This window comes from Scyliorhinus canicula, chromosome 13 (assembly GCF_902713615.1).
Source record: "Scyliorhinus canicula chromosome 13, sScyCan1.1, whole genome shotgun sequence".
Classification (NCBI taxonomy): domain Eukaryota; kingdom Metazoa; phylum Chordata; class Chondrichthyes; order Carcharhiniformes; family Scyliorhinidae; genus Scyliorhinus; species Scyliorhinus canicula.
Genome location: NC_052158.1, coordinates 121,127,180 through 121,139,479, shown reverse-complemented (window position 1 = coordinate 121,139,479; position 12,300 = coordinate 121,127,180). Strand labels below are relative to the sequence as shown.

General features: G+C 42.7%; 1 protein-coding gene across 2 annotated transcripts in view; it reads right to left on the bottom strand.

Moving 5' to 3' along the window:
* Positions 1–12,300, bottom strand: part of mccc1 (methylcrotonoyl-CoA carboxylase 1 (alpha)) — a 98,872-nt gene that overhangs the window by 34,640 nt on the left and 51,932 nt on the right. For both annotated transcript variants that reach the window (XM_038816004.1, XM_038816005.1), the window contains exons 10-15: positions 11,619–11,746; positions 7,354–7,537; positions 7,132–7,241; positions 4,132–4,348; positions 3,963–4,049; positions 2,221–2,270 (exon numbers count right to left, since the gene is read on the bottom strand). In XM_038816004.1, the coding sequence (XP_038671932.1) occupies positions 2,221–2,270; positions 3,963–4,049; positions 4,132–4,348; positions 7,132–7,241; positions 7,354–7,537; positions 11,619–11,746 (776 nt within the window). The remainder of the gene's footprint in view (positions 1–2,220; positions 2,271–3,962; positions 4,050–4,131; positions 4,349–7,131; positions 7,242–7,353; positions 7,538–11,618; positions 11,747–12,300) is intronic.

Here is a 12,300-nt window from a genome sequence, read left to right as displayed (position 1 = left end):
ACGGCGGCTGCTGGCGGCCTTCAAAATGACCGCTAACATGTTAAAAAAACGGCCGCACTGCGCGTGCGTGCCATATCATCGGCGCGCGCGTGCCATATCATCGGTGCGCAAGTTCTGGGGGGAGGGTAGCGGTTAATTTGATAAAACTTTACAGGAAACAATGCAAAACTTTGGACAGATGGAGACTCCATACTTTCCGACACCGGAAGGCTTCACACCTTCATCCAACAGGTTCCATTGGAGGAGTGTGTACGAGGGCCAAAGGGACCCCAAACCATTTCCTCCATGGTTTTGGCCTCGAAGATCGGCCGGCACGGGCAGCAAAGGTCGTCTGGCGCGGCCCGCAAAGGTCGGCCGGCGCGGGCGGCAAAGGTCGGCCGGCGTGGGTCGCAAAGGTCGGCCGGGTTGTATCCCGAAGGTTGGCCGGTTGGTAAAAATGGGTCCCCAGAAAAAAAGTTTGAAAAACACGGTGCTAAATAACTGAAGCATAACATCCTTGTGTTCAATTCCTCTCATAATAAAGGACAGCATTCCATTCGTTTTATCACTCGCTGTACCTGCATCCAAACTTTTTATGACTCATGCACTAGAACACCTAGATCCCTCTGCACCACGGAATTCTGCAGTCGTTCACCATTTATGTAATACTGTATTTTGTTTTATTTTTCCTGCCAAAGCGAACAGCTTCACATTTCTCCACATTATACTCCATCTGCCAGATTTTTGCCCACTCATTTGACCTATCTATATCCATCTGCAACCTCATGTCCTCTTCACAACATCCTTTTTTTGCGTCATCTGTAAATTTAACTTTCATGCCTTCACTCCCATCACCCAAGTCATCAATATAAATTGTAAAAAATGGAGGTCCAGCACAGACCATGCCGGCTTCTACTTGTCACATCCTGCCAATCAAAAAGGACCCATTTATGCATACTCTCGTATTCTGCGAGACAGCCAAACGTCTATCGATGCTAATTTGTTACAGTTCAATGAACTGTAGCTACTATATCTTAGGAAATTTTTTAGAATGTTACATTGGGTAAATACACTCCTTTAGCACTAAACTGTATAAAACTGAAAGCTTCCAGGTCCACTGTTTGCACTGTGTTAGCCGATCTCAGTGGAGATATACAATTGGCCTCAATTGGAACCCCATAAGTATGGATGCTGGATGGAACAGGCTGTCAATGCTCCCTGTTAATTTACATAATTGAACAATAGCTACATCGATGTGGTACCAGATTTAGACATCAGCCCAAGCATGGTTCATGCTGAAGGGAGCGAGAGGAGAAAAAAAATCATCTCAAAATACCGTTCCAAAGCTTTCCAACGCTTGTTCTGGGGGGAATTTATGTTAGGCTGGGGTAAAACCAGTAGTAGAGGGCATGACAAGGTTGAGACTGCACCTCCGGAGCCGGTCTCCATGTCCCGTCAGCCTCATCCACAAGCTGCTGCGCAAGGGTCACTATGTCGAGCGAATGGGTGTCGGAGCCCCTGTCGACCCGATTGCTGTCCTGGAGTACCTGACCGCTGAGACCTTCAAGCTGGCCGGCATCGAAGACCGGGCCAACAAGACGACCTGTATCAGTCCCTGCCACCTTTAGCTCGCCATCCGCAACAACAAGGAGCTCACGGTAGGCAGCACAAGTGATTAACACTGTGGCTTCACAGCGCCAGGGTCCCAGGTTCGATTCCCTGCTGGGTCACTGTGCGGAGTCTGCACGTTCTCCCGGTGTCTGCGTGGGTTTCCTCCGGTTTCCTCCCACAGTCCAAAGATGTGCAGGTTAGATTGTTTGGCCATGATAAATTGCCCTTAGTGACCAAAAAAGGTTTGGAGGGGTTATTGGGATAAGGTGTAAGTGAGGGCTTAAGTGGGTGGGTGCAGATTCGGTGGGCCAAATGGCCTCCTTCTGCACTGTATGTTCTATGTTATTACAAGATGCTGGGAGGGGTCACGGGCAGGCTTCTGGCCACATCCAGGCTGTTCTGTTGTCCAAGAAAACTGGGCACCAAAGCATGATTTATGCTGAAGGGAGCAAGATAAGAGAAAAAAAAATCATCTCTAACTACCTGAAGCAAGGAAAAAGGGGAGAAAATGGCATGAGTTACTGCAGAAATGTATTTGAATCTCCCGCATGCATCTGCTATCCTTATACAAGAAAACCAAATACCGTATCTAACTTGATATATTAAGAAAAATTCTAATTATAAGCTTACCTGAATACTGTAAGTCCCATCAGAGTTATATGTAACATCAATATTCACCTCTTTTATCATGGGGGAGGAAGAGGGAAACAATACAGGTATTATACACTGCAGAGTTAATGTAACAATATAAAAACATTAGAAATAGGTGTAATAAGCTAGTTGTTTATTTGAGCCTGCTCCGCCATTCAGTAAGATTATGGCTGATCTTCTGCCTCAACTCCACCTTCCTGGCAGCACGGTGGCACAGTGGTTAGCACTGCTGCCCCATGGTGCCTAGGACCCGGGTTTGATTGCGCCCATGTAGAGTTTGAACATTCGCCCCGTGTCTGCATGGGTCTCACCAACACCAACTCAAAGATGGGCAGGCTAGATGGATTGGCCATGCTAAATTGTCCCTTAATTGAAAAAAAAAGAATTGGGTACTCAAAAATTTTTTTTTTTTTTTTTTTTTTTTAAATTCCACCCTCCTGTGATCGCCCTATATCTCCAATCCTTTTGCAACAAAAAAACAACAATCAGTCTTGAATGCCCTCAATAATTAAGACATGTTTCTAATCAACTTTTATAAATACACAACAACTTTTCTTGTAATGCTCAACTTTTAGGTGGTGCTTTACTGTTTGATTATGACTTATGAGATGCACATTTCTCCCTTACGATTGTGCTGTTGTTTGCTGCGAAGAGCTTTTCACAACAGGTACGAGATTCTCGGAACTCCCCACAGTGTGTTTCTCGGCAGCAAGAGGTGGCCCGCTGTTGGCTGGCAGCGGGGTCTTTTGGACCCACTGCTGTCAATGGGATTTCCCATTTGAGTCCACCCATGGCACCGAGAAACCCGTGGCGCGGTGTGCCACTGGCAGGACCAAAAGATTCCGCCGGCGTGTACAGCCGGAAGATCTCGTCCCAGGTCTTTGTGTAATGGAACCATTTAGAAGTTGTACATTTGCTTATGAACTTGATTTATTAGGTTGGTAACATTAAAGATTAAATTTACCTTAAAAAAAAAAGAAAGCAGAAAATTTCAGTGTGTGAGTATGCAAACTTACTGGCAAGAAACACGCCATGCCTGTGGTCATAAATTTTACATTTTGTAAAGGGTTGCTATCTCTTTTTCTGGGTGCACGTTCTCCTACTGTGTGCCTGAGTTAGCTGCTCTAAACAGCACTCCAGATATTAGGGCAAAAGTGAACCAAATACTATTATATTGCATTTCATTGTGATTCATTCAAAACGGCGTACAGTTGTGTACATCTGTTGTATTGTTGGCTGTGTACATATCAATCCTTTACCAATAGTCACTAAATCAGGTTTACCAATGACTTCATCCAACTTTGGCACTGTAACTTCAACGGATATTTTTTTGCTGTGAATTCTACAATGATTGTTATTATGAATGGGGTGTACTTTAGTGTAAAAGGTTTGCCTTATGAATGAGAAATGTTGTACCGTCTATATCGATAAAGCCAGGGGAAATGGTTTCACTTTGAAACACAAATGCATGTGGCGAATAGTGAGAAATAACTGGGAAAGTGCAGATAGAGTTTAATTTTTATAATGTGAAATGGTGTTTTTAAACTTAGTATTAATTCTATAACAATAAAACGATTTCTGATGTTTTAGCAGCTTTATTAGTGTAAATTATTATGTTATTTCTTCTGTCTGTGTGCATCACTGGAGAGAGGAATCATTTGAAATTTACCAGCAAAAGCAACAACTCAAGAGCTAAGTTGTGCTGGCGACATAATACTTACTATTCTGTCCATCCATCAATGCAAGGTTTCTGCAGTATAGAATATTTAACCTTCTTCCAGTACTGTTTGCAAATGGAGAAAATGGGTCTGAAAAACAATTCAGAAAAAATATGAACATATATAAGCTTTCAAAATGTTCGAGGGTAGGTTGGTCACAAGTAATTCTTACCATGTGAAAGTCCCTTGAAAGTGTTGGTCTGAATCCTTTCATGCAGTATGAGAGCAAGTGCTGCCTGGCAGAGGACATCTTTATTAGTTGCTTCCTTTACTGGGAACAATCTATCGTAGTGTTGAGGGATAAAGTCTGTGTGCACATTTCCAGCCTCAAATTCAGGATGAGCAGCAAGGTTGAGTAGGAAATCTATGTTAGTGTTTAAGCCTACAATCTGTTATAACACAGAAACAATCAAAATTATGGATTTGCGTATGCAGGACTTCCAATTTGCCATTCATATAACAACAGGGAAAGGTGGATGGCAACATTTCTCAGATGGAGCTTCTCACTTGATCAAAATTAACAGCAATTATATTTTGAAATCACAGAGCTGGTTTAGCGAATAAGAGCAATATTCTCTAAGGCTCTACTTTTTAATTTTCAGACTAGAAAAAGGAGAACATAAAAGGAATACGTCCTTAATAAAGACGTCAAGTGACATTCTTCCAACTTCCAGATCTGTTCCAAGAATGACACAAGGAGGTATAACAACTTTTGCACTGATTGTTCAGACAATACGTCAGCATAATGTCAAAATATTCAGATACAAAGCAACATTACGTACAAAAGCAAAGGAAAATGGCACTTTGACCTGTATTTACCAAAGCTTAAGATGAGACACAACCCATCGAGGTTTGCATTAGATGGTTATTCACTTTGATAGTACATTTATACATATATTGTGTCGATAATTATTAACCTATTTCCTATTCTTTGTTAAATCCAATAAGTACATAAGCTCAGTATTAGTAAATGACACTTTTTCCAAACCCGAATAAGCAACACAATAGTCAATTCTGGAATTTCACATTTTCTTGTCTTTTAGCATTTTCTTCCAATGTGTATTACAGCCCCCCTCCTTCCTTTGAAAAAAATTATTTGCTTTTGTATTATTGGGTTCTCAGTCTCCCGATACAATGCAACATCCATTATGCTTCCATACACTGTTACGATTAGAATTTGTGCTGTCCTTGGATGTTTTGTGTAAGGTGTGTTTATTTTCCGAGCCTCAGATTTGGTGATTTTAAAAATAAAGATGTCTATTTATTATCACACACTTTCCCTGGATATTTAAAATGCAATGTCTCAATCATTCGTCTCACTCACACTATCTCACACACACAGATTAGGTGTAGATTAAGTTAAAGCCATTAAGTATAAATATTTAATTTTAACTCAGTTTCTATGTTAATGCAGGCATGATGTCTTCTTGGCTGAGTTGATATTTTAGTTGGAGTGAAGGATGCTTACAAATCTGTAAAGCCTCTTACTGACAAATAGCCAGTAAATTGCTTCTCAGGTGGACTTGGAAACTGGAATAAGTACTTTGGTTGCATTAAATGACTTTCAGCTGCGATGATTTGGCTGTTTCCGATATTTCTGGTGCTTCAGACGTTTCTTCCTCTGCAGTATTTGCTTTGTTCAGACATTTTAAACTGCAATCCCTGAAAGTTAGTTTCAGTCACATGATCTTGGGGTTAACAGTCTGAGGTCCAGACCACGTCATTCACTTTCAGCTCTGCCCAATTTGAGCGCAGATATTCTCCTTTGTTAAATATGGTACTCAGAGATCAACAGTCTGGAGGTCCCATATTCCTCAAATGCTGGCTTATCCTTAAACAACGGAATCTTTAAACTTCACATGTGGCTGAAAAGTACCCTTATTTAGGTCCACGTTTAACTAAATATTGGCCACAGAATCAAATGCTGTACACAGTTTACAATGTCCATCATCACAAGTTAATTTTAGGCTATCTTAACAGGTTTTGTGATCACTTTCACAAATAATGATCTTACAGACTGTAATATCCAATATCCTCATGCTTGTACTGAGCGTGACTAAACTTTCCCAAAATCTTTGGTGGTGGAAGCAGTATCAATGGTTCCACTTAAACATATCATTTATGCTTAATCTATCAAGTGAACATCCTCCAGCTGAGTAATGTGAATATCCTACTATTTGTCAACTCATCAGATGTTCTCTAGCTTTTGAAAGTTTGCCTATCAGTAATAACACCGTATAAATACAGACACGCACGTTAGGAGCAGGAGTAGGCCATTCGGCCCCTTGAGCCTGCTCCTCCATTCAATAAGATCATGGCTGATCGGATTGTGGCCTCAACATTTTCCTTCTTACCCCCAATATCCTTTGACTCCCTGAGAATCTATCTAATTCAATCTGAAAAATGCTCAATGACCCTGCCTTCACCATTCTCAGGGCAAGTGTGTTTCACACTCATGACTTTCTGAGAGAAAACATTTCTCCTCATCTCCGGATAAATGGGAGGCCCAATTCATGAAAATATGAATGACTGAACAAATCTGCATGATACGGGCCTGTATAATAATACGGAATATTATTATGAAGTTTCCAGCTGTATAGATTAGCATTCTTCAGGGATCATATCGTACGGCGAGTTCTGCTATTGAGAGAGAAGGAAAACTGTTACAATCTGTAGTAATGATTATAATGGGATGCATTTATTTATTTATTTATTTATTTTTAAATTTAGATTACCCAATTATTTTTTCCAATTAAGGGGCAATTTAGCGTGGCCAATCCACCTACTCTGCACATTTTTGGGTTGTGGGGGCGAAACCCACGCAGACACGGGGAGAATGTGCAAACTCCACACGGACAGTGACCCAGAGCCAGGATCGAACCTGGGACCTCAGCGCCGTGAGGCGGTTGTGCTAACCACTAGGCCAGGGGATGCATTTATATGGATTGTGTTTTATGCTTGTTATTCCTATTCCTACTTTTAAAACCCCAAAGTGATTACGTTTGTTCGTACTTGTAGCTCATCACTGCAAATTATCTTCTCTTTGTAGAGATGTACTAAAATGTACCAACTACTATGCCCCCTTCATACACATTTGTGATGTTCTTCAGCAAGGATTGATCATACGCCAATAAATCCAGTTTTTAGAATTATGAACTGTCTCCATACTTACATTGTACTGGCGCAAGCAATATTTCAATTTATTTAGAGCCATTATGCGGTCATTGCCCCAAACCACCAGCTTGGCAATCATTGGGTCATAATGCACAGAGACTTCATCACCTGAAAAGAAAGTGAACATGTACCATATCAATGAATATCTACTTTTGGAGAGAAAAAAAATAAAGTTACTTAAAGCGAACAAAGATTTTAATGTCTGGTGTAACTTCAATACCTTGTTTGACTCCAGTTTCAATTCTTGTAAAAGCATCTGCTACTGGTGTTGAAAGATGCAGCAAAGGCCCTGCTCCTGGCATAAAGTTATTACTTGGATCTTCTGCATAAATTCTTGCTTCAAATGCATGACCATTGACAGAGAGTTCTTCTTGTGTCATAGGAAGCTTTTCTCCAGCTGCCACCTTAAGTTTGAAGAAACAATTTATTTTCATTTCATAGGCATGATTCCTAGTTCCATTACTTATAGGTTCCTCATTTCATACACATAATACGAAACACGCTAGCAACATGCAGTGTTTGTGTGCAACTTGATGCACACATTAACGGTGGAATCAATTCCTTACTGTGTTTACTTTCACTTATCAACACTCCTCCTTTTAGTGGGTCATGGGTCCATATTAATGGCAGGTTGTGAAACCCAAATGAATATCCAAGCAGCAGCAATCATTGCCATTTTGCCACTGCACTCGAACTTTCCTGCCTTGATGGAGCTCCGAATTGTTTGTGGAGTCTTCTGAGCCCATCTTAACTAGAAATGCAGAGAGCTCCATTGTAGCGCTGCAGAATTGAGGAGATGACAGGCCAGGGTGGCGCAGTGGTTAGCACTGCTGCCTCACAGTGTCAGCCGTATCCCGTAACAGCCTCCCTGAACAGGCGCCGGAATGTGGCGACTAGGGGCTTTTCACAGTAACTTCATTTGAAGCCTACTCGTGACAATAAGCGATTTTCATTTCATCTCAGAGACTAGAGTTTCTTTCCGGTCTTGGGTGACCTGACTGTGTGGAATTTGAACATTCTCCCTATGTCTGGGTGGGATTCCTCCGGGTTCTCCAGTTTCCTCCCATAGTCCAAAGACTCAGGTTAGGTGGATTGGCCATGACAGAACTTCCCTTAGTGTCCAAAGATGTGCAGGTTAGGTGGGGTTACTGGGTTGCAGGGTTGGGGCAGGGAAGTGGGCTTGGGTGGGGTGCTCTTTCAGAGGATCGATACAGACGTGATGGGCTGAATGGCCTCCTTCTGCACAGTGGTGATTCCATGGACACACATCCCTTTATGGCACAAGCTACTGTATGGGAAGCTTACTGATTCTGTGTGAATGTTAGTGAATGGATAAATGTTAGTGAATGGACAGGTGGGTGAGGTGGATAGGGAGATAAGTGGGCGAATTGGGTCGGTGGTCAAGGAAGTGCTCATGGGGTCAGGATGAGATTAGGGGGTCAGTGTGTGATCAGGGTGTCAGGATGCCAGGAACTAGAGTAGGGCTGGGATTCTCTGAAAATGGGGCTGTGTCCGAAGCCCGCCGGAAAAAAGGCGCTAATCACATCAGACTATCCAGACTATTTTCAAAAAGTCTGGAGTGATTCTCTGACTTCAAGAGGCAAGGGGGATAGCTGGGCCCCGGCGTGCAACGCGCAGCTCCTGCTGCCGATATGGGGTCCTGCACTTATGGCCGTGGGTCCGCGTGGCGGCCGTTTTTGCGCCGGCCCCCGCGCAACATGGCGGACCAGCACAGAAGGTATTTTTATTTTATTTATTTTTTAAAATAAATTTAGCATATCCAATTCATTTTTTTCCAATTAAGGGGAAATCCATCTACCCTGCACATCTTTTTGGGTTGTGGGGCGAAACCTTCGCAAACACTGGGAGAAGGTGCAAACTCCACATGGACAGTGACCCAGAGCCGGGATCGAACCTGGGACTTCGGCGCCATGAGGCAGCAGTGCTAACCACTGCGCCACCGTACTGCCCCCAGCGCGGAAGATAGGCCCCCCCGGTTCGCGCTCGCCCTCCAATCGGTAGCCCCTGATTGCGGGCCTGGCCGTCGTGGAGGCCCCCCCCCTCCCGAGTCTGCGCCCCCGTTCCCCCCACCAGGATGGCCACGGGTCTGAGCTCCCGTCGGGTGTTACCATACAGGAACCATGCCGGCAGAACTCGGTGGGAAGTAGGCCGGTCACCGGAGAATTGCGTCCCGGCGTCGGAGCCGATCGCGGGTCTGAGACCCCATTCTCCGCCCCCGAGCCGAGCGCGATTTTGGCGAGGAGGCTCAGAGAATCCCGGCCTAGGTTTTTTCTGTCCAACATTTCCCGGGTAGCTATTCAGGTAAGTACATTGGAACTGACCAAATTCTATGACTTGCTCAGTGCTCAACACATTTGCACAGGATGCCAGGGTACGTGGGGATTGCTTGTCAGATGTTCAAACTTCCCTGGCAATTCCCATGAAAATGAACTGAAAAATGAAAATAGTTTATTGTCACAAGTAGGCTTCAAATGAAGTTACTGTGAAAAGCCCCTAGTGGGGGTCAGTGCCTCAGGACTTTGGCAGGGCCCTGATGAATATTTTGGGTCATACATCCAGTCCTCGACTATCTGGAGATTGGAAGATTTGGGCCAATGTGGTAATTTGGGAAAATTGCTATTTTGTTGTTAAAAATGTAACTAAATTGCTGATGTCTCACAGGTAAGGGAACCCGTCACTCTAAACTGTTACAGGTGATTACAATTCACACCTGTAGAATTCACTCCCCCAGAATGCAGTGGATGCTGGGACAGTGAGTAACTTCAAGGAGTTAGACAGGTTTTTAATTGGCAATGGGTTGAAGGGTTATGGAGAACGGGCAGGACTGTGGAGTTGAGGCCATGATGGGATCAGCCATGATCACGTTGAAGGTGTTTAGGCTCGGGACGTTAAACTGCCTACTCCTGCTCCCAGTTCATGTGTTCTAGGGAGGTGATGCGCTGGCTGATTTTGCAATCCAGTTCGTGGTCTGTAGCATCGCAGGAAACAGTGAGGAACATATCAGCCATAATAAAATGGCACAGCAGACTCGATGGGCCGAATGACCTAATTCTGTTCCTATATCTTATATGACTGTCTTTCAATGTCTCTGAAGTGGCCTCACAAATGACCCAGTTGCAAAGGCAAGTGCTTTGAAGAAAGTATCTGTGGAGAGAGAAACAGAGTTAACATTATGGGTCTGGGGTGGCACGGTAGCACAGTGGTTAGCACTGCTGCCTCATGGCGCCGAGGCCCCGACTCACTGTCCGTGTGGAGTTTTCACATTGTCGCCGTGTCTGCATGCGTCTCACCCCCACAACCCAAAAAGATGTGCAGGGTAGGTGGATTGGACATGCTAAATTGCCTCTTAATTGGAAAAAAGAATTGGGTACTTCAAATTTATTTTTTTTAAATTACATTATGCGACTAATATGACTTCTTTGGAATGATTTCATATTGGACTTCAAATGTTAACTCTGTTTCTCTCATCGTCAATGCTGCTCGACCTGTTGAGTTTTTCCAGCACTTGCGGTTTTTCCAGAATTCATTTTTGCTTTTATTTATACCATGAAGAGGAGTTGCAACTACGCTTCCCAAGTACAAATAACATCAACTCAGGAAAGCCTGCCAGATCTCTCACTGTTTCAAGACAAGCAACTGTCACAGTAAACATCCTTCATCCTCATATAAAATATTTTTTAAATTAATCTCAGCACAAAGTTTTAGCTAATGCCCAAGATATTTTCCCTAGATCCAAGTCTCTCAAATTGAATTTCTACTTTAAATTTAGTAAACCAAATTCGATAATATATCAAAAAGTGGAAAAAGCGACACTGAGTCAACACAATGGGGCACATTTTCATCCCATAGTTCACTTAAACCAATTTTTGTAGTATTCCTGACTTATATTCTATTCAAAGATACATTTAAAGTTATTTGACATTTATTTAAAGCCACCTTGAAGTTGGGTGTAACACTTAAACACTAATGGGCAACTACTGTTTTATGGTGTACAGAACTTGTGACTTCAATTTATCCTCTCTCTTCATGTAATATTCGTATTGTCCGTGGGTTGCTAATAATGGCTCCAAGGTTCCACATTATCACAATGGGGCAAGAAGCAGTTCTCATAAACTAATCATTTTGGGACTAACCCAAACCCCCCCCCCCCGTTCAGGACATTAATGTAGCTGTGGTCTGAAACCAAAATGTTCAGCTGTAGGGGCTGGTTTAGCACAGTGGGCTAAACAACTGGCTTGTAATGCAGAACAATGCCAGCAGCACGGGTTGAATTCCCGTACCGGCCTCCCCGAACAGGCGCCGGAATGTGGCGACTCAGGGCTTTTCACAGTAACTTCACTGAAGCCTACTTGTGACAATAAGCGATTATTATTATTAATTTTTCCCTCAGCCTTCCTGTAATCATGACCTACAGGTTCAAGTCTAATATAACATGAACCATTGGAAACAGCTGTTCTCACCCACCCGAAGCTGCCATTCAACAAGATCAGTTCCTGTTATCATCTCAGTGACTGGGTGCTCCACTTGCAGTCGTGTGTTCATTTCCATGAAATAAAAATTATGCTGAGAGTCCATGATAAATTCCACCGTCCCTGAAAACAAAAACAATTAGATTGCAAATTCAGAGATTTTCAATATTTGATTTTGGCCACCATTGCAGTGTAGAATCATGACAGGACAAGCATATGGCTTGTTTGCTTAGGCAAATGATTCATTTGCACATTTCCCAAAACAACTCATCCACAAAGTAGCATTGCACATTCATATGAAAATGGCAGTAATATCCATTTTCCTGCAAGTACACCAATGACAATTTGTAGAAATGTTTGAGATAAACAGATGTAAAATAAGGTGTAAAAATCGTCAAATTGAAGGAAATATTACCGAGAAAGCCAGCTGAATATATTTTGTTCAACGGCAATTAAAGGCATTTAAGGCATCAAAGACACACTTGCAGAATAAATTAGATAACTACTCAGACTAGAGAGGGCCATACAAATATAACCGACAGCTGAAATTCAAAAGTATGAGCACATAACACTGAAGCAGAAACTGAAAAAAGGATTGCTATTGGTTCAAAAAATGTATCAATCCAACAAATGAAAAGGAACAGACGCATTCAAGAGTATCTCATGACATCATCCTA